We start from the raw sequence: 22,818 nt of genomic DNA, 5'->3' as shown, positions 1-22,818 counted from the left end.
TTTGCTTCATTTTTGAGTTAAAACTACAAGATATATTTATTGAAATACATTTATACAGCAGAAGCAAAAGAAAGAAAGAAAATAGCAAAAAAGAGCTTAACTGTCCCTGATAGGATAAACCGATTACAGAAACCACAACGATTGTGCCGTTTGAGAATCACCACAGCGTCCTGAATGTGAATTTGTAATGCACAGCGATTGGTCAGTCATCGCATATCCAGCAACTATTAATTTGTGGGGTTTCACAAAACAGAACAAACAAAAAGTCTCGATAACTGTTTTGAAAGCTGGTTCACTAATTTCCTTCAGGGTTGGCAGTCCGTTACCACGACATCAACTGTCTTTTATGTAATTCCAGTTCACATTCTGACTTAACCTCGGGAACTAGGTTTGTGCAATGATCCATGAGCAAAAACATGTACTGAACTAGATCTAGATTATTAGCAATATTTTAACAGTTCCAAACACGAATCGTGATGTTTATACTGACTACATTACAATCCAGGTTGGATAATGGCAACTGTGAATAAGGCCATCATTTCTGAAAGGTTGCCTATAAATCTCATGACTACATGATCTTCCGCTCTGGAGTAGGTCCTCCACAATAAGCAGCAGATCAACAGGTCTAGCAATGAGCTTCCGTGGAGCCCCAGCTCTGGACACTAGAATGGTAGCATGCATTTCTGGCTACAACTAGGAGGAGGAAATAATTTTCTAAAGGTCTTAAATGTCTCCCTGCTGTAACAGTTAAAATCAATTGGAAATAGTCAACTTTCATTTGATTTGTCACTGAAATGCAATCACAGTTAGTGGTAAAGTATCAGAAATTAGTGACATACCTCAGGATCTACTGGTTCCAAAAATGTAAGGCGGAATTCGTATGCATTGTCCCCTTTTGCACCATGGCCATGTGCTGAAGGTGGATACGAAGCACATTAGAAAATATCTGACATTATATAACACATTAGACATCACACCTGTATTCAAATACCTTTGTCAGGGTCGAGAAATTATATATTTCAGTCTTGGATCAGTAGAAATTACTATACTGGGCACTGTCTATGCTGTTATCAGTGAATCTAAAGAGGTACCTATATGCTGCTGGCTTAAATTTGTATACATACAACATAGAACAGTACAGCACAGAACAGACCCTTCGGCCCTCGATGTTGTACCGAGCATTGTCCAAAACCAAGATCAAGCTATCCCACTCCCTGTCATTCTGGTGTGCTCCATGTGCCTATCCAATAACTGCTTGAAAGTTCCTAAAGTGTCCGACTCCACTATCACAGCAGGCAGTCCATTCCACACCCTAACCACTCTCTGAGTAAAGAACCTACCTCGGACATCCCTCCTATATCTCCTACCCCGAACCTTATAGTTATGCCCCCTTGTAACAGCTACATCCACCTGAGGAAACAGTCTCTGAACGTCCACTCTATCTATCCCCCTCATTATCTTATAAACTATTATTAAGTCACCTCTCATCCTCCTCCGCTCCAAAGAGAAAAGCCCTAGCTCCCTCAACCTTTCCTGATAAGACCTATCCTGCAAACCAGGCAGCATCCTGGTAAATCTCCTTTGCACCCTTTCCAATGCTTCCACATCCTTCCTATAATGAGGTGACCAAAACTGCACACAATACTCCAAATCTGGTCTCCGCAGGGTCATGTACAGTTGCAGCATAACCCCGCAGCTCTTAAACTCATACCCCGTTAATAAACGCTAACACACTATAGGCCTTCTTCACGGCTCTATCCACTTGAGTGGCAATCTTAAGAGATCTGTGGACATGAACCCAAGATCTCCCTGTTCCTCCACATTCCTCAGAACCCTGCCGTTGACCCTGTAATCCGCATTCAAATTTTTTCTACCAAAATGAATCACCTCGCACTTATCAGGGTTAAACTCCATCTGCCACTTTTCAGCCCAGCTCTGCATCCTATCAATGTCTCTTTGCAGCCTACAACAGCCCTCCACCTCATCCATTTACTGACCCACCCTTCAACCCCCTCCTCCAAGTCATTGATAAAAATCACAAATAGCAGAGGACCCAGCACTGATCCCTGTGGTACACCGCTGGTAACTGGTCTCCAGTCTGAAAATTTTCCATCCACAACCACCACCCTCTGTCTTCTATGTGATAGCCAGATACTTACCCAATTGGCCAAATTTCCCTCTATCCCACACCACCTTACTTTCTTCATAAGCCGACCATGGGGAACCTTATAAAACGCCTTACTAAAATCCATGTATACGACCTCAACTGCTCTACCTTCATCTACACACTTAGTTACCTCCTCAAAGAATTCAATCAAATTTGTGAGGCAAGACTTACCCTTCATGAATCCGTGTTGACTATCCCGGATTAAGCTGCATCTTTCCAAATGGTCATAAATCCTATCCTTCAGGACCTTTTCCATTAACTTACCGACCACCGAAGTAAGACTAACCGGCCTATAATTACCAGGGTTATTCCTATTCCCTTTCTTGAACAGAGGAACAACATTCGCCACTCTCCAGTCCTCTGGCACTATCCCCGTGGACAGTGAGGACCCAAAGATCAAAGCCAAGGCTCTGCAATCTCATCCCTTGCCTCCCAAAGAATCCTTGGATATATCCCATCTGGCCCAGGGGACTTGTCGCCCCTAAGGTTTTTCAAAATTGCTAATACATCCGTCCTCAGAACATCTACTTCCTCCAGCCTACCCGCATGTATCACACGCTCATCCTCAAAAACATGGCCCCTCTCCTTGGTGAACACTGAAGAAAAGTATTCATTCAACGCCTCTCCTATTTCTTCTGACTCCATGCACAAGTTCCCACTACTGTCCTTCACCGGCCCTAACCTCACCCTGGTTATTCTGTTATTTCTCACATAAGAGTAAAAAGCCTTGGGGTTTTCCTTGATCCGACCCGCCAAGGACTTCTCATGCCCTCTCCGAGCTCTCCTAAACCCTTTTTTCAGCTCATTCCTTGCTACCTTGTAACCCTCAAGCGACCCTACTGAACCTTGTTTTCTCATCCTTACATACTCTTCCTTTTTCCTCTTGACAAGACATTCAACCTCTTTTGTGAACCATGGTTCCCTCACACGGCCATTTCCTCCCTGCCTGACAGGGACATACCTATCAAGGACACGCAGTATTTGTTCCTTGAACAAGCTCCATTTTTCATTTGTGCCTTTCCCTGATAGTTTCTGTTCCCATCTTATGCTCCCTAATTCTTGCCTAATCGCATCATAATTACCCCTCTCCCAATTATAAACCTTGCCTGCCGTATGGCCCTATCCCTCTCCATTGTAATAGTGAAAGACACCGAATTGTGGTCTCCCACAAACAAATCTAACACTTGGCCTAGTTCATTACCCAGTACCAAATCCAATGTGGCCCCTCCTCTTGTCGGCCTTCCCACATATTGTGTCAGGAACCATCCTGCACACACTGTACAAAAACCACCCCATCCGAACTGTTCGACCTATAGAGGTTCCAATCAATATTTGGAAAGTTAAAGTCATCCAAGACAACTACCCTGTGACCTCCACACCTATCCATAATCTGTTTTGCAATTTCTTCCTCCACATCTCTATTACTATTTGGGGGCCAATAGAAAACTCCTAACAACGTGACCGCTCCTTTCCTATTTCTAACTTCGGCCCATATTACCTCAGTAGGCAGATCCCCTTCGAACCGCCTTTCTGCAGCCGTTAAACTATCCTTGATTAACAATGCTACTCCTCCACCTCTTTTACCACCTTCCCTACTCTTACTGAAACATCTATACCCCGGAACTTCCAACAACCATTCCTGTCCCTGTTCTAACCATGTCTCCGTAACAGCCACAACATCGTAGTCCCAAGTACCAATCCACGCTCCAAGTTCACCTACCTTATTCCGGATGCTCCTTGCATTGAAGTAGACACACTTCAACCCACCTTTCTGTCTGCCGGTACACTCCTGCGACCTTGATACCCTCAGTACCTCACTACTCTCAACACTGGCTTCTGGACGACAGCTCGTTTTCCCATCCCCATTACAAATTAGTTTAAACACCCCCACCCCCCGCCGAAGAGCCGTAGCAAATTTCCCTCCCAGGATATTGGTGCCCCTCTGGTTCAGGTGCAAACCGTCCTGTCTGTACAGGTCCCACCTTCCCCAGAATGTGCTCCAATTATCCACGTAACTGAAACACTCCCTCCTACACCATCCCTGCAGCCACGTGTTTATCTGCACTCTCTCCCTGTTCCTCACCTCGCTAGCACATGACACCGGCAAAAAAACAAAGATGACAACATGGTTTGTCCTGGCTCTCAGCTTCCACCCTAGCTCCCTAAATTCCGGTTTTAAATCCCCATCCCTTCGCTTACCTATGTCGTTGGTACCGACGTGTACCACGACTTGTGACTGTTCCCCCTCCCCCTTAAGGATTCTGAAAACACGCGCAAACAATTTACATCTTTACGACTTACCCAGCAGTCACTCTGTCCTCACTCTGACCGGATTCAGCTGGAAACTCCCAACAATAAGTTTTTTTTTTTAATTTACTCCCCTTCTCAGCAAGCACTCACTCAGCAACAACTGCACCCCACACGAGATCACCTCAGGGAAAAGAAAAACTATTTACCAGTCACCAGCCAATCACTTACCTGCAGGTTGTGACGTCACGTTTCAACTTCTTTCCACTTCTACCTGCCCTCGAGTCTCCCTCTTGATCTTTACTGGGTCGGGATCCTTACAGTGATTGGGGTTTTTTTGGTTAGAGGAGGTAGGGAGGGAAACACTGAAGAACTGTTTGGGGTTTAACTGTCACTTGACAACAGCTCCTCCACAAACCACATTCTAGATACAGTGATCGCAATGCACTGATGCAAATTATCCCCGCAACAGCCAATCAGCAGCTCCACTCTGCTGCCCTCTGCTGGATGCTTGCCTTCACTTGAACACGGAGGGTGTCTTGCTCAGGTACACGTTCTGGATACAGTGACCGCAATGCACTGATGCAAATTTTCCCGCAACAGCCAATCAGCAGCTCCACTCTGCTGCCCTCTTGTAAAGGCCTGATCCCCCCCTGACTATTTGCATTTCAGTTTCTCAGCCTGTTGCACTAAACTTTGCAATTTAACTAATTTCAAACAAAAGTATATTACACGAAAATAAGGACAGAATGTGACATCTACTCCACACTCAACCTGATCCTCTAATCTCACTTCACCTGAAGACTATATTCGATCTTTTGCAGCTGATTTGGAAGATAAATGGAATGTTGTCATTTATTAAAAGCAGAATGGAATCTAAAAGCAGGCAAGCTACGCTACAGTTGTACACGATGTTGGGGCGGCACGGTGGTTAGCACTGCTGTCTACGGCATTGAGGACCCGAGTTTGATCTCAGTTTATCAGAACAATTTGTTTACAACAAGATCCTGTCAGCAGCTAAACACCAGCACCCATCGGAAATGTTACAAAACAGTGCCATTGTTTTTCTTTGATCAGGAAACAAATTAGTTTATAATCCAACCATTTGAGTTTTGACTTCTGTTTACACAACAGAAAAAGATGAGCATTACAATCTTACCTCTGAATGAGAGGGTGTTTTCAGTGATCTTGATATCAGGTTTCTGTTGAAAGAGAGAACAAGTCACCAGTTAAACGGACAGGATTTTCTCAGGTCTACTCTGCTTGCAATTCATAAGAACATAAGAACGAGGAGCAGGAGTCGGCCATCTGGCCCCTCGAGCCTGCTCCGCCATTCAATGAGATCATGGCTGAACTTTTTTGGACTCAGCTCCACTTTCCGGCCCGAAAACCATAACCCTTAATCCCTTTATTCTTCAAAAAACTATCTATCTTTATCTTGAAAACATTTAATGAAGGAGCCTCAAGTGCTTCACTGGGCAAGGAATTCCATAGATTCACAACCCTTTGGGTGAAGAAGTTCCTCCTAAGCTCAGTCCTAAATCTAATTCCCCTTATTTTGAGGCTATGCCCCGTAGTTCTGCTTTCACCCGCCAGTGGAAACAACCTGCCCGCATCTATCCTATCTATTCCCTTCATAATTGTATACGTCTCTATAAGATCCCCCCGCATCCTTCTAAATTCCAATGAGTACAGTCCCAGTCTACTCAACCTCTCCTCGTAATCCAACCCCTTCAACTCTGGGATTAACCTAGTGAACCTCCTCTGCACATCCTCCAGCGCCAGTACGTCCTTTCTCAGGTAAGGAGACCAAAACTGAACACAATACTCCAGGTGTGGCCTCACTAACACCTTATACAATTGCAGCATAACCTCCCCAGTCTTAAACTCCATCCCTCTAGCAATGAATTCCATTTGCCTTCTTAATCACCTGTTAACCAACTTTTTGCGACTCATGCACTAGCACACCCAGGTCTCTCTGCACAGCGGCATGTTTTAATATTTTATCATTTAAATAATAATTCCTTTTGCTATTATTCCTACCAAAATGGATAACCTCACATTTGTCAACATTGTATTCCATCTGCCAGACCCTAGCCCATTCACTTAACCTATCCAAATCCCTCTGCAGACTTCCAGTATTTGCACTTTTTGCTTTACCACTCATCTTAGTGTCGTCTGCAAACTTGGACACATTGCCCTTGGACCCCAACTCCAAATCATCTCTGTAAATTGTGAACAATTGTGGGCCCAACACTGATCCCTGAGGGACACCACTAGCTACTGATTGCCAACCAGAGAAACACCCATTAATCCCCACTCTTTGCTTTCTATTAATTAACCAATCCTCTATTCGTGCTACTACTTTACCCTTAATGCCATGCATCTTTATCTTATGCAGCAATTTTTTGTGTGGCACCTTGTCAAAAGCTTTCTGGAAATCCAGATATACCACATCCATTGGCTCCCCGTTATCTACCGCACTGGTAATGCCCTCAAAAAATTCCACTAAATTAGTTAGGCATGACCTGCCCTTTATGAACCCACAACTGCGTCTGCCCAATGGGACAATTTCCACCCAGATGCCTCGCTATTTCTTCCTTGATGATAGATTCCAGCATCTTCCCTACTACCGAAGTTAAGCTAACTGGCCTATAATTACCCCCTTTCTGCCGACCTCCTTTTTTAAACAGTGGTGTCACCTTTGCTAATTTCCAATCCAAGACCCCAGAGTCTAGTGAATTTTGATAAATTATCACTAGTGCATTTGCAATATCCCTAGCCATCTCTTTTAGCACTCTGGGATGCATTCCATCAGGGCCAGGAGACTTGTCTACCTTTCGCCTCATTAGCTTGCCCATCACCACTTCCTTAGTGATAACAATCCTCTCAAGGTCCTCAGCTGGCATAGCCTCATTTCCATCAGTCACTGGCATGTTATTTGTGTCTTCCACTGTGAAAACCGACCCAAAAAACCTGTTCAGTTCCTCAGCCATTTCCTCATCTCCCATTATTAAATCTCCCTTCTCATCCTCTAAAGAACCAATATTTACCTTAGCCACTGTTTTTTGTTTTAAATATTTGTAGAAACTTTTACTGTCTGTTTTTATATTCTGAGCAAGTTTAGTCTCAAAATCAATTGATGTTCTTTAACAGAAAAAATAAATAAATTACAAATGTACAAGCAACAAACAAAAACATTTAAAGCAATATTTCTGTAAATCAGATCAGGACCAGCAACATGCCAATGCTACTCAATAAGGTTTACAATGCCATTACAAGGTGTCTGCATTCCTGCTCATCTTGGAGGGGGACAAAGGTGAGTGGGGAGCATAAGATCTAAGACAAAAAATTGAAATGGCATGTAAAACAATAAAGGTAGAATTTGTCTGCAAGCAATTAAAATATTTTTCTTATACAATTAGTTTCAGAATAAATATTTGGGTAAAACAATTTTAGATCAATTACTGGACTGAATCCAGACAGAGAATCTGTAAATGCTAAACTAAAACTGAGCAGCTAGGGCAGACCTTTCGACCAAAAATTAATCTTTCATGTCACAGATGTTGACGTTGAGACTCAAGTCTGTTCTCTGAAACACCCTTCCGTTATTTAACCATCGTAGATAATGAATTAGCCTGCTTATCCTTCACCTTCGCAATTCACACTTTGAAATTTCGAAGATCAGCCACCCACACATCAATCGTTTCCAGAGAATTTAGTGACACATTGGAGCTATAATAACTTTTATTATTGTCACAAGTAGGCTTACATTAACACCGCAATGAAGTTACTGTGAAAATCCCCTAGCTAGATGGAGGATCCAGCCTAGTATGTGGATCATGCACAGAGATAAAGTCATTCAGCTGAACCCAACTTTAATAAATTCCACTATCTAAATTTATATGAAATATAATAAAAATTCACCCCATTTCACAGCAACGCAAGTATGAGCCTGGGTGACTTTTCCTGCTTGTTCCTCCTTTTCCGATGGGAAGTACCTAGTTTCTCCCCACTGTCCAGATTTCCAGTCTATGGAATATGCCTATCCTTACTTTAATCCACAAAACTGTCCTTCTGTCAGCCCTGAATATATGCATTTACTATAATACATTGCATTATTTTAAACACGGGGGGCTCAGTTTCCATCGGAATACGCTGATATTTCCAGAGCAATTGGTCCAAAATTGGTCAAATTAGCGCCGACATCAGGGAATTTCATGCACCGGTTATGTCCGTGCGAATTGCGTCCCTGTTTTATCTTTTATGTTGGTTTAAAAAGGATAGTATATAATAAAACTGGCCACACCCTCAGTTCAAAATGATTACCATGACTTTCTGCTAAAATTGCCCTCCTTTGCAGTCCTTCAATGAGGCTCTTAATATTAAACGTAAGGTCTTTCCTGGGAAACTGGTCAAGGTGGTAAGAGCCCATGGGATCCAGGGCAATTTTCCAAATTGGATCCAAAATTGGCTTTGTGGCAGGAGGCGGAGGGTAATGGTCGAAGATTGTTTTTCTGTCTGGAAACACTTGTCCAGTGGGATACCACAGGGATTGGTGCTGGGTCCTTGCTGTTTGAGGTGTACATTAATGATCTGAACATACGTGGGTCACATCCCCACAACCCAAAGATGTGCAGGGTAGGTGGATTGGCCACACTAAATTACCCCTTAATTAGAACAAAAAATTATCTAAACAGAGTATAGAAACATAAAAATAGGAGGAGGCCATTCGTCCCTTTATGATCATGGCTGATCATCCATGATCTGATTCTCCGCACCCCCCCCCCTCTCCCCGGAACATTCTTTCTGTATCTACCATGTCTAATCCTGTTAGAATTTTATACATTTCTATGAGATCCCCTCTCACGCTTCTAAATTCCAATGAATATAATCCTAACTGATTTAGTCTCTCCTTGTATGACAGTCTCGCCATCCCAGGAATCAGCCTGGTAAACCTTCGCTGCACTCCCTCCACAGCAAGAACATCCTTCCTCAGGTAAGGACACCAAAGCTGCACACAATACTCCAGGTGTGGCCTCACCAATGCCCGATACAATTGCCGTAAAACATCCCTATTCCTAGACTCAAATCCTCTCGCTATGAAGGCCAACATATCATTTGCCTTCTTTACTGACTGCTGTACCTGCGCGCTTACTTTCAGTGCCTGATGCACAAGGATGCCAAGGTCTTGCTGAGTATCCGCCTCTTTCAATTTACACCCACTCAAATAATAATCAGCTTTCCTATTTTTGCTACTAAAGTGGATAACCTCGCATCTATCCACATTATACTGTGTCTGCCATGCATATGCCCACTCACTCAGCCTGTCCAAATCCCGCTGAAGCATCTCTGCATCCTCCTCACAGCTCACCCTCCCACCCACAAATTTGGAGATCATGCATTTAGTTCCCTTGTCCAAATCATTAATATATGTGAACAGTTGGGGTCCCAGCAAAGATCCCTGCGTTACCCCAGTAGTCACTGCCTACCAATCAGACAAAGACCCATTTATTTCAACTTTTTGCTTCCTGTCTGCTAACCAGCTTTTTATCCATATCCAAGTCACTACCAACAACCCCATGCGCTTTAACTTTACATATTAATCTGCTATGTGAGACCTTGTCGAAGGCCTTCTGAAGGTCTAAATAAACCACATCCACCGGTTCTCGCTGGTCAACCCTACTAGTTACATCTTCAAAGAATTCTTGTAGATTTGTCAAGCATGATTTTCCTTTCGTAAATCCAAACTTCTTCACCCGAAGGGTTGTGAATCTATGGAATTCCTTGCCCAGTGAAGCACTTCAGGCTCCTTCATTAATTTTAAGATAAAGATAGATAGTTTTTTGAAGAATAAAGGGATTAAGGGTTACGGTGTTCGGGCCAGAAAGTGGAGCTGAGTCCACAAAAAGATCAGCCATGATCTCATTGAATGGTGGAGCAGGCTCGAGGGGCCAGATGGCCGACTCCTGCTCCTAGTTCTTATGTTGACTTTGCCTGATTATATCACTGCTTTCCAAATGCTGTGCTATGAAATCCTTGATAATGGACTTCAGCAACTTCCCACTACTGACGTTAGGCTCACTGGTCTAAATCTTTGCTGCACTCCCCGTTTTCTACTTACCTCCCTTTTTGAAGAGCTGGGTCACATTCGCTACCCTCCAATCTGTAGGAACCACTCCAGAGTCCAAAGAATTTTGGAAAATTACCACCAATGGATCTACTATTTCTAGGACCACTTCCATAAGTACTCTCAGATGACGATTATCAGGCCCTGGAGTTCTGTCCACCTTCAATCACAGTAATTTCCCCAAAACCATTTCTTTACTAATACTAATGGAGCAGAAACTCTTGAAAACAAGCACAATTTTGAGTTCAGTTGGAGGCCAGTTCGCTAATTCTTCCCGAAGCCGAAACTCTTTGCCAGTGTTCAGTCTCCCATTAAAATTATCTTTGCATATTTCACCACTCCTATAACTGTACGCTCAGTCTATGGCAATCAAATGAAAAAACATATAATACTTGCACTGTCTGCAAGTGTTGCTGAGCAGGATCTGATTTCCATAACTTGCAAACCCTGCCTCCAACTGTGAGAGTGAAATTATTTTCACAACTCATGTTCCTTTTGAATGAACTGAACATCAAATACTGAAAGGATTGACAAGTATAGGTATCCACACCTCTGCTAACTATCGCTGATGAACTTTCTATTTTCAAGTCAGGGATTTTTGGAGGTACGAAAAGGATTATTTCTACTCGTTACACTCAAAATCTACCAGTTACAAGTTTGACAACAGAACGACGCAAAGGAAATAAATGATCTTTTGCTGATGAACCTGTCGCTGAGGTTTGGAAACTGGCTGTTTCCAAACCTTTAGTGGAGCTCAAGACAAGGAATTCAATGCAACATTTTTCCCAGTAACAGGAGGTCTTTCACCAAGAAGATCCTCTTTACATTGGAAGTACTAATCCATACAAGAATCATTTGGCACAGAAGGCCATTTGGTCCATTTAATCTGTGCTGGTTGTGTTAAAGAATGATCTAATTAAACCCAAATTCCTGCTGTTTCCCAACAGTCCTGCAAATGTTTTCCTTTCAATTCTTTATCCTGTTCCGTTTTGAAAGTTACATTAGAATCGGTTTCTACCTCCCTTTCAGGCAACACATTCCATATTATAACAGGTCAAAAATAATCGCATTTTCCTATCTTAAGAGCTTCAGAAAACTATGCATTAACAAGAGCTCTCAGCTTCAGCCTTGTGAGGTTTTTGGCGTGAGTGCGAAAGGGTTATGGCTTCTTGTATCTCAAAAACATCACCCACAATGACAATGTAAAATACTGAGCAAAAAGACAATTTACATAGCACACCAGCAATCAAATACTGAAAGTTACCTGCAAAGTGGAACATTACTTTGCTCTCTCTCTCTTTTCAGTAGCCAAACTCTTGTACCCAGTAGCTGATACGATTCACCCACTGAGACAGCGTGAAACATGAAGTTTTGGGGCTGAGGCAGGGTTGTACGTAACACCATCAGTGTAGTGACAGTCCCATTTCTCATGCTGACTTCTAAAGGGTTAGCATTGGACAACCATGTGTCATGAGGGAGATATAGGAAATTGTGCTGTCATTTCAATTAATGTATGAACTGTTATGATGTGGAATATGTTGCCTGAAAGGGAGGTAGAAACAGATTCAAATGTAACTTTCAAAAGGGAACAAACAGCAAAATTAATTGAAATGGAAACAGGCGACATGGTGGCACAGTGGTTAGCACTGCTGCCTCACAGCGCCAGGGACCCGGGTTGAATTCCAGCCTCGGGTGGCTGTCTGTGTGGAGTTTGCACTTTCTCCCCGTGTCTGTGTGGGTTTCCTCCGGGTGCTCTGGTTTCCTCCCACAGTCCAAAGATGTGCAGGTTAGATGGATTGGCCATGATAAAATTGACCGGTAGGTTAGGTGGGGTTACGAGGATAGGGCAGTCGAGTGTGCCCTGGTAGGGTGCAGGGCCAGTGCGGACTTGAAATGCCGAATGGCTTCCTTCTGCACTGTAGGTATTCTATGGTTCTATTCTATGGTTCTATGGAAACATTTGCAGGACTGGTGGGAAACAGCAGGAAAGTGGGATTAATTAGATAATTCTTGGGAGGGGGGGGATGACCGAAATCATGGAGGTATTAGGAGAATTTGGGCGATTTTCAGGCTATAAGTTAAATATGGAAAAAAGCTAGATGTTTGTGATTCAAGCACGGGGGCAGGAAAGGAGGCTGAAGGAGCTACCTTTTAAAGTGGTTGGGAAGAGTTTTAGGTATCTGGGGATTCAAGTGGCCAAGGATTGGGGGCAGCTTCACAAGTTACATTTGGGCAAAGTAGTGGATCAAATGAGAAGGGACATGCTCCCACTGACGCTGGTGGGGAGGGTTCAGACGGTGAAGATGACTGTCCTTCCGAGACTGCTTTTCTTTTTAGTCTCTCCCGATCTTTGTCCCAAAGGCTTTTTTCAGAAGTATGAATGTGGCGATATAGAGGTACAAAGCTAAAGAGCTGGCTTTTAATGCAGACCCAGGCAGGCCAGCAGCACGGTTTAATTTCCGTACCAGTCTCCCTGAACAGGCGCCGGAACGTGGCGACTAGGGGCTTTTCACAGTAACTTCATTTGAAGCCTACTTGTGACAATAAGCGATTATCATTTCATTTCATTTCTATGGGCGGGTAAAACCCCAAGAGTAAAGAGGACACTCCTGGAACGGGCCCGCGGGGAAGGGGGATTGGCTCTCCTGAGCTTTATTAACTATTACTGGGCTGCCAACATATCGATGGTCAGGAAGTGGGTAGTGGGGGAGGGGTCGGTCTGGGAGCGGATGGAGGCAACATCCTGCAAAGGCTTTACTGATGGCACCCCTGGCATTCTCGCCGGCTCGGTACTCCACAAGTCCTGTGGTGATGGCAGCCCCGAGGGTGTGGGGGCAATGGAGACAGCATACGAGTCAGTGTGGTCACCGATCTGTGACAATCACCGGTTTGTCGGGGGGGGGGGGGGGCTGGATGGGGGCTTTAAGGTACGGCAGGGGGTAGGGATTGAGAGGTTTGGGGATCTATTCATCCAGGAGGGATTTCCGTTCTTGGACACATTAGAGGAGGAGTTTGATTTGCCAGGTGGGAACAGGTTTCGGTATCTTCAAGTGCGGGACTTTGTACGGAGACAGGCCCCAAGCTTTCCTCGCCTCCCCGAGGGGACTACAGGATAAAGTACTGTCAAAAACAGGGGTTGGGGCAGCACGGTGGCGCAGTGGTAGCACTGCAGTCTCACGGCACCGAGGTCCCAGGTTCGATCCCGGCTCTGGGTCACTGTCCGTGTGGAGTTTGCACATTCTCCCCGTGTTTGCGTGGGTTTCACTCCCACAACCCAAAGATGTGCAAGGTAGGTGGATTGAGCATGCTAAATTGCCCCTTAATTGGAAAAAAATGAATTGGGTACTCTAAATTTATATTAAAAAAAACAGGGGTTGGAGATGGGAAGGTTTCGGACATATACAGGGAATTGTTAGAGTGGGAAGGGGCCCCTATCAGAGAGGTGAAGAGGAAATGGGAAGAGGAGCTAGGAGGAGAGCTGGAATCTGAACTGTGGGAAAAAGCCTTGAAAAGGGCAAATGCATCCTCGTCCTGTGCTAGACTTAGCTTCTTTCAGTTCAAGGTAGTCCACAGGGCCCACATGACGGTAGCCCCAATGAGTAGGTTCTTCGAGGAGGAGGAGGAGGACAGATGTGGGCGGTGTGGGGGTAGCCCGGCCAACCATGTTCATATGTTTTGGGCATGTCCGAAACGGAGGGAATTCTGGCAGGGATTTGCAGATGTTATGTCGGAAGTCCTGGAAGTGGATTGAAAGTGTAAGGACACAAGAGAAATAGTTTTGCTTTTATTGAAACACAATGTCACAGTTTTGGATTCTGAAGCAATGGTTTACACCATCATTATGTTCCACACAATCCTCCTCCTACCCAACTTCATCTAACCAATCATGTTTTCTCCCGTTACTCATTAAAAAGTGTGTTTGAGAAGCAGACACAAGTGAATTTAATTCTTAGAAAAATACCAAAGTCTTTGGCCCTTGGCTGCCTAATAATTAGTCACCAGGTTTATAAGTTTAAACACAATGACTTTTTATTTATAACGAGAACTATAATTAAATATGCAGCAAATGCAACTGGTTCACTTATCGAATTCCGAATGCACCACTTTAACTTGCCCCCCACCTGTCAATCCCTGTTTTTTTTTCCCTTTTAATTTTTGTTATTTTGCTATTTCAATGTTTCAATAGATTCAGAAAGAATGTTCCCGATGGTGGGGGTGTCCAGAACTAGGGGTCATAGTTTGAGGATAAAGGGTAAACTTTTTAAAACTGAGGTGAGGAGAAATTTCTTCACCCAGAGAGCGGGGAATCAGTGGAATTCGCTACCACAGAAAATAGTTGAGGTTAGAACATTGTGTAATTTCAAGGAATTAGATCTCGCTCTTGGGGCTAAAGGGATCAAGGGATATGGGGGGGGGGGGGGGGGGGGTGTGAGATCAGGGTGTCGAACTTGATGATCAGCCATGATCACAATGAATGGGGGAGCAGGCTCGAGGGGCCGAATGGCCTCCTCCTGCTTCTAGTTTCTATACTCATTTGCATACTGTTAAAAATAAAATCTCCCAATTACCAGTGCAGTTGGAAAAAGAAATGCGCAATGACTGGGGCTGGTTTAGCACAGGGCTCTGGGGCTGGTTTAGCACAGGGCTAAATAGCTGGCTTTTAAAGCAGACCCATGTAGGCCAGCAGCGCGGGTTCAATTCCCATACCAGCCTCTGCAGGAACGTGGGCTTTTCACAGTAACTTCATTTGAAGCCTACTTGTGACAATACGCAATTTTCATTTCATTTCATTCGAAGATCGTCTGGGAGGTGATCGTCTCCATCCTATTATTGTAGAATAATAATCTTTGTCACAGGTAGGCTTACATTAACGCTATAATGAAGATACTGTGAAAATCCCCTAGTCGCCACATTCTGGTGCCTGTTCGGGTACACAAGAGGGAGAATTCAGAATGTCCAAATTACCTAATAGCACGTCTTTCGGGACTTGTGGGAGGAAACCGGAGCACCCGGAGGAAACCCACGCAGACACAGGGAGAACGTGCAGACTCCGCACAGACAGTGACCCAAGCCCGGAATCGAACCCGGGACCCTGGCGCTGTGAAACCATAGTGCTAACCACTATGCTACCATGCTGCCCTGGTGCTATTGACAGATGTGGCACTGTGGAGGCAATGTCTCGATTTCCATGTCCAAACTCGGCCACAAGACGTGCGCGTCAGCAGCATCTTCATTTTGGGCTCTCCGGCGTGTCCGTTGTGAAGGTACTTCGCCGGAACAAAAACCCTGGGATATTGACTTCTATGGTCAGCTCGGAGAACTTAGAGGAGAAAGCCTTCGACTCTCTGGTAGCTGTCAATGCTGGCCACCATATAGCACCAGATGCCACACCTTGGTACGGCCAGGTTTGTGTCCAGTTACGAATACGCAATGCCGCAACAGGCAAGGAGTCCTTGAAATTCAGGACAGAGACCATTTCATCCACCGTTAGGGGAATCTGCGAATTTGGTCTGCAGAGGATTATGGCTCAATGCATCAGCAGTCGCAATCTGGGCCCAATGGCACTGCTCAAAAGAGTATTAGTAACCAGCCAATAAGACGGCAGAGCGCTGGATCCTTGCGGAAATAATCAGTGGGATCACCTTGTCCTCACGAAGAGGCCCAACAACTTCTTGTGGTCCGTGACAATAAACAAATGGAGGCCATTAGATGCACGGATTAAATCACTTCACTCCAAACATGACCACCATATCTTCCTTTTCTGGATTTTTACAGTAACTTCATTTCAGTGTCAATGTAAGCCTACTTGTGACTCTATTAAAGATTATTTGAGCGTCTTTTCACGCAGACGCAGCCAGCATCCGTGAGGCAAAGGCGATTAGACGATCACGGCCATCGCCTCCGGTGAGGCAGTACTGCCCTAATCCCATACGACAATGCATCACGTGGCGAATAATGGCTTCAGAGGATCGAAACGTGTCAGCAGCACCCCCGAAGACGACAACCACTGTTCACTTTGTTTTAAATAAACGTCTCATCCTGGGCCTTGCTCCACTCCCAAGGCTGGTGCTTCTTGAGGCGCAAATGAGGGGGAGGGGGGGGGCACCCCTCAAGTCCCATGCCGGATATTACACCTTTCTCTTTGACCGAGCTTTTGGTCACCAGAGTAATTTTCGTTCATTGGCTTGGCATTTATGTCCAATTACAGCTGTTAAGCACCTTGGGATAATTTTCACTGTTAAAAGATTAAACTCTCCAGCAACACAATGGGCTTCATCCCTAACATCTTGCAGCTTGTTTGACCAGAGGGAACTCACAAAACCATCAGTGACTTCATTCAAATGCAACGATATAAAATTCAAGGGCCATGTGGACTCGAAAGATTAACTCTGTTTCTCTCTCCGCAGATTCCGCCTGACCGGCTGAGTTTCTCAGGCAGTATTATTTATTTTAATATAAAGTTCTATTTAATATAAAGTTCTATTTGTTATGAACCATCCTGGTCTTAAAAATGTAGAAAAACTCTTAGAATCAATTTCCAGCAACTTTCACACTTTTATGCCGAACATTACTTACAAAATTCATTCTAACTGCTCTTGCTTCTGAACTGATGAAACCCCATTTACCCTCATTTGCACTTCCAGTTACGCTTTTCACAGTAACTTCATTGCAGTGTTAATGTAACTTTCCACTCACTCTTCCAACAGATAGGACTGTTATTTGTTATTCATGAACTAGATATTCGAGTTTTTGGGGGAACAAAATGTAACCAAACTAAATGGAAGAACCAATTGTCACCAGAGGATATAAAACTCATTAAAATAAACCAAATAATGGGCAGCATGGTAGCACAGTGGTTAGCACTGTGGCTTCACAGCTCCAGGGTCCCAGGTTTGATTTCCGAATTGGGTCACTATCTGTGTGGAGTCTGCAGGTTCTCCTCGTCTCTGCGCGCGTTTCCTCCGGGTGCTCCGATTTCCTCCCACAAGTCCTGAAAGACGTGCTGTTACGTGAATTAGTTATTCTAAATTCTCCCTTGTGTACCCGAACAGGCACAGGAATGTGGCTGGTTTAGCAGTGGGCTAAATAGCTGGTTTGTAATGCAGAACAATGCCAGCAGCTCGGGTTCAATTCCCGTACCGACTTCCCCAGACAGGCGACTAGGGGCTTTTCACAGTAACTTTGTTGAAGCCTACTTGTGACAATAAGCGATTATTACTAGACACTTTTCACAGTAACTTCATTGCAGTGTTAATGTAAGCCTACTTGTGACACTAATAAAGATTATTATGGATGCTTATATCTAATAATCCTTCTCACGGTTCTCTAAACCCTCTTCATGCATCATTTTGAGGGTATGGAATTGGACATAATAATTTGAAGACCAAACAATGATGTGTATGGTCACAATTTAGGTACGAGCAGAGATAAACATAGGGACCAAAACACAATGGACTTGTAGACAAACATCCTGGTGACACATCCCAGTCCAGCCCAGTCTGATAGCATCGTTAATAATACTTTTCACTGGATACCTCCTGCAAATGTTCAATAATGTCACTCTTCCTCTTTTCCCACATTCACTAATGGAAGGCTCTCACTGTCTACGTCCCATATTTTATATTCCAAAATGCATCAGATTAACTTTAGATTAAAATTAATCTCCCATTCCTTAGCTCATCAACTGAACGGGTCCAAATCCCATTTAATGCCATCAATCTTCCTTAAATTAGTCATCTGTACATTAAGCAAAATGTATCTGTCATCAGCAAATTCAGTGTCCCAAACATCAGCCACCTCCACACCATTACAGAAATGGCATGCACATTGCCAACTTGTAAAGCTATTTTACTCTGTGCAACACACAATATATTATTCATCAACTGCAGCTGGAGCTGCAATTCTATCGGACACTGCAAGGATAATTGCCTCCTTTATTTTATCAGTAATACAACCCCGTCGCACCTCAGAACTCGGCCCCCTCAGAACTCGGCCCCCTCCTTCAATCCAACTCACCAGCTCTAACCCAATCATTTAATTCGCATCGGTCAAACCATCCAGGATGATTACAAAGCATGTCCATTTCCAGACTGCTTGCATTCTTCACACAATGTCCAAATCTTGACAATTCCACAGGGAAAAAGTAGGAGATTGGGAATGAGCAAGTTTCTCTTGCAGAGAGTGACGCAGACAAAGCTGAATGGCCTCCTCTGTATCCTAACCAGTCCATGTTTCGATTCTTGATTGTTCCCATTTCTTTACCATATTCACTACCTGACAGTTCCGGTACCTTTTCAATCCCAATTTCTGACACTTCTCATCTCATTCCTAACCCCATTCCAATAGTTCATTTTAATACGGACCAAGTGCTGAAAAATAGGATGAGAATAGATAGGTGCTTGACGGCCAGCACAGACAGAATGGGCCGAAGGGCCTCTTTTTGCACTGTAAAACTGTATGAACCTAATACCAGTTCAAGAATGTTCACTGATGGATCCAGCTCTTTTCAAATCTTACCACTCAACTGCTCCAATGTCATTCCGAAGTCATCCCTTACAACTCACTCACTCCTCTTCTAACAGCTCCTATTCCCAAATCCTGACACTTCATTCCCAATCATTGAGCCCCCATTCCCAGCCTTTGCTGAATCCCCCACTATCAGCTTCCTGGGGGTCACCGAAACTGGACCAGCCGTATAAATACTGCGGATTCAAGACCAGGTCAGAGCTGGGAATCCTATGGCGAATAACTATCTTCTGACTGCCCAAAGCATGCCCACCATCTAGTGGCACAAGTCAGGAGTGTAATGGAACACTCTCCACTTGCCTGGCAGCACAGTGGGTAGCACTGTTGCTTCACAGCACCAGGGTCGCGGGTTGATTCCCGGCTTGAGTCACTGTCTGACATTCTCCCTGTGTCTGTGTGGGTTTCCTCCGGGTGCTCTGGTTTCCTCCCGCAGTCCAAAGACTTGCAGGTTAGGTGGATTGGCCATGCTAAATTGCCCTTAGTGTCCAAACAGGTTTGGTGGGGTTACTGGGTTACGGAGATAGAGTGGAGGTGTGGGCTTGGGTAGGGTGGCCGGTGCAGACTCGATTGGCTGAATGGCCTCCTTGTGCACTGTAAGTTCTATAATCTATGAACTCAACAAGGTTGCTTAAACAACACCTTCCAAACCCACGACCACTCCGGTCTCGAAGGACAAGCGCAGCAGATACCTGGGAACCCCACCACCTGGAGGTTCCCCTCCAAGTCACCTTCACTGTCACTGGGGCAACATCCTGGAACTCCCTCCCTAACAGCACAGTGGGTATACCTACACCTCAAGGCTGCAGCGGTTCCAGAAGGCAGCTCACCACCACCTTCTGAAGGGCACTGGGTGTGGGCAATAAATGCTCGTCTAACCAGGGGCATCCACATTCCATGAAAAAACAAAAACATACTTGCATTCCCATTCCCTAGCCCCATTCCCAGCATTCCCAATCCCGGTCTTCCTGGTCCCAGTCCTGGTGTTCCCAGTCCAAGAATTCCCAGTCCCCCCCAATCCTGGGGTTACCGGTCCCAGTGGTCCCGAGGTTCCCGGTCCCAGTGGTCCCGGTCCAAGCATTCCCGGTCCCCCCAATCCCGGCATTCCCAATCCTGGTGTTCCCGGTCCCAGTGTTCCCAATCCCGGTGTTCGCGATCCCGGTATTCCCGATGATCCCGGTCCCAGTGTTCCCGATCCCGGTATTCCCGATGATCCCGGTCCCAGTTTTCCCGATCCCGGTGTTCCCGATCCCAGTGTTCCCGATCCCGGTATTCCCGATGATCCCGGTCCCAGTGTTCCCAATCCCGGTGTTCCCGATCCCGGTATTCCCGATGATCCCGGTCCCAGTGTTCCCGTGTTGCCATTCTAGTATTCCCGGTCCCAGTGTTCCCAATCCCGGTGTTCCCAATCCCCGTATTCCCGATCCCACCTGTACTCCGCGGTGTTCCCAATCCCCGATCCCGGTGATCCCGGTCCCACCTGTACTCCGCTCAGGTCCACCCTCAGGTACAGTTCGCGGTGTCTCTGCGCCCAGTACACATGGGGAGTGAGGCTCCGGCCCGGCTCCCGGCGCGGAGGCCCCGGCCTCGGACTGCCTTCAGCCTGCTCCCGGCCCTGCTGCTCCATCCCCGGCTCCGGCCTCCCTCAGCTGCGGCTCGCGCTCACTGAGCTCCCGGCGGGCGGGCGGCTCGGCGCCTTTGCTGGAACAATCTGCACGCTGACGTGCGCGCGACCCGCGCCGCCCCTCCCGCGGAGCGCGCGCGTGACCCGGGCCGCCCCTCCCGCGGCGCGCGCACGAAGCGATTCGCGCACACGCCGGGGTGGTTCCCAACCCTCCAGGACTGCCCTGGAGTCTCCCGGATTTAAAGTTGCATTTCCGGAAATCCCAGTGAAACATTATTGGCAAATAAACAGAATGATGTCTTTATCATCCTCTCATGGACACAGCCCGGCGTTTATAATCTTCATTATTGTCACAAGTAGGTTTACATTCACACTGCAATGAAGTTACTGTGAAAATCCCCTAGTCGCCACATTCCGGCGCCTGTTCAGGTACACAGAGGGAGAATCAGAATAAGAACAAAGAACAAAGAAATGAACAGCTCAGGAACAGGCCCTTCGGCCCTCCAAGCCTGCGCCGACCATGCTGCCCGACTAAACTACAATGTTCTACACTTCCTGGGTCCGTATCCCTCTATTCCCATCCTATTCATATATTTGTCAAGATGCCCCTTAAATGTCACTATCGTCCCTGCTTCCACCACCTCCTCCGGCAGCGAGTTCCAGGCACCCACTACCCTCTGTGTAAAAATCGTGCCTCGTACATCTACTCTAAACCTTGCCCCTCTCACCTTAAACCTATGCCCCCTAGTAATTGACCCCTCTACCCCGGGGAAAAGCCTCTGACTATCCACTCTGTCTATGCCCCTCATAATTTTGTAGACCTCTATCAGGTCGCCCCTCAACCTCCTTCGTTGCAGTGAGAACAAACCGAGTTTATTCAACCGCTCCTCATAGCTGATACCCTCCATACCAGGCAACATTCTGGTAAATCTCTTCTGCACCCTCTCTAAAGCCTCCACATCCTTCTAGTAGTGTGGCGACCAGAATTGAACACCATACTCCAAGTGTGGCCTAACTAAGGTTCTATACAGCTGCAACATGACTTGCCAATTCTTATACAATGCAGCACGGTAGCATTGTGGATAGCACAATTGCTTCACAGCTCCAGGATCCCAGGTTCGATTCCGGCTTGGGTCACTGTCTGTGCGGAGTGTGCGTGGGTTTCCTCCGGGTGTTCCGGTTTCCTCCCACAGTCCAAAGATGTGCAGGTTAGGTGGATTGGCCATGATAAATTGCCCTTAGTGTCCAAAATTGCCCTTAGTGTTGGGTGGGGTTACTGGGATAGGGTGTAAGTGTTGTCCTTGGGTAGGGTGCTCTTTCCAAGAGCCGGTGCAGACTCAATGGGCCGAATGGCCTCCTTCTGCACTGTAAATTCTATGATACTCAATGCCCCGGCCAATGAAGGCAAGCATGCCGTATGCCTTCTTGACTACCTTCTCCACCTGTGTTGCCCCTTTCAGTGACCTGTGGACCTGTACTCCTAGATCTCTCTGACTTTCAATACACTTGAGGGTTCTACCATTCACTGTATATTCCCTACCTGCATTAGACCTTCCAAAATGCATTACCTCACATTTGTCCGGATTAAACTCCATCTGCCATCTCTCCGCCCAAGTCTCCAAACAATCTAAATCCTGCTGTATCCTCTGACAGTCCTCATCGCTATCCGCAATTCCACCAACGTCGTCTGCAAACTTACTAATCAGACCAGTTACATTTTCCTCCAAATCATTTATATATACGACAAACAGCAAAGGTCCCAGCACTGATCCCTGTGGAACACCACTGGTCACAGCCCTCCAATTAGAAAAGCATCCTTCCATTGCTACTCTCTGCCTTCTATGACCTAGCCAGTTCTGTATCCACCTTGCCAGCTCACCCCTGATCCCATGTGACTTCACCTTTTGTACTAGTCTACCATGAGGGACCTTGTCAAAGGCCTTACTGAAGTCCATATAGACAACATCCACTGCCCTACCTGCATCAATCATCTTAGTAACCTCCTCGAAAAACTCTAACAAGTTAGTGAGACACAACCTCCCCTTCACAAAACCATGCTGCCTCTCACTAATACGTCCATTTGCTTCCAAATGGGAGTAGATCCTGTCTAGAAGAATTCTCTCCAGT

General features: G+C 45.6%; 1 protein-coding gene across 1 annotated transcript in view; it reads right to left on the bottom strand.

Annotated features, from left to right (window-relative positions):
• Positions 1-20,767, bottom strand: part of LOC140387352 (very-long-chain (3R)-3-hydroxyacyl-CoA dehydratase-like) — a 47,748-nt gene extending 26,981 nt beyond the window's left edge. Inside the window, exons 1-3 of the mRNA XM_072470306.1 lie at positions 20,548-20,767; positions 5,574-5,616; positions 840-913 (exon numbers count right to left, since the gene is read on the bottom strand). Of these exons, the coding sequence (XP_072326407.1) occupies positions 840-913; positions 5,574-5,616; positions 20,548-20,694 (264 nt within the window). The 5' untranslated portion in view covers positions 20,695-20,767. The remainder of the gene's footprint in view (positions 1-839; positions 914-5,573; positions 5,617-20,547) is intronic.
• Between the last annotated feature and the right edge of the window lie 2,051 nt (positions 20,768-22,818).

The sequence above is a fragment of the Scyliorhinus torazame genome, chromosome 12, assembly GCF_047496885.1.
Source record: "Scyliorhinus torazame isolate Kashiwa2021f chromosome 12, sScyTor2.1, whole genome shotgun sequence".
NCBI lineage: Eukaryota > Metazoa > Chordata > Chondrichthyes > Carcharhiniformes > Scyliorhinidae > Scyliorhinus > Scyliorhinus torazame.
Note: the sequence above shows the minus strand (reverse complement) of the source record. Positions and strands in the feature narration are given on the sequence as shown.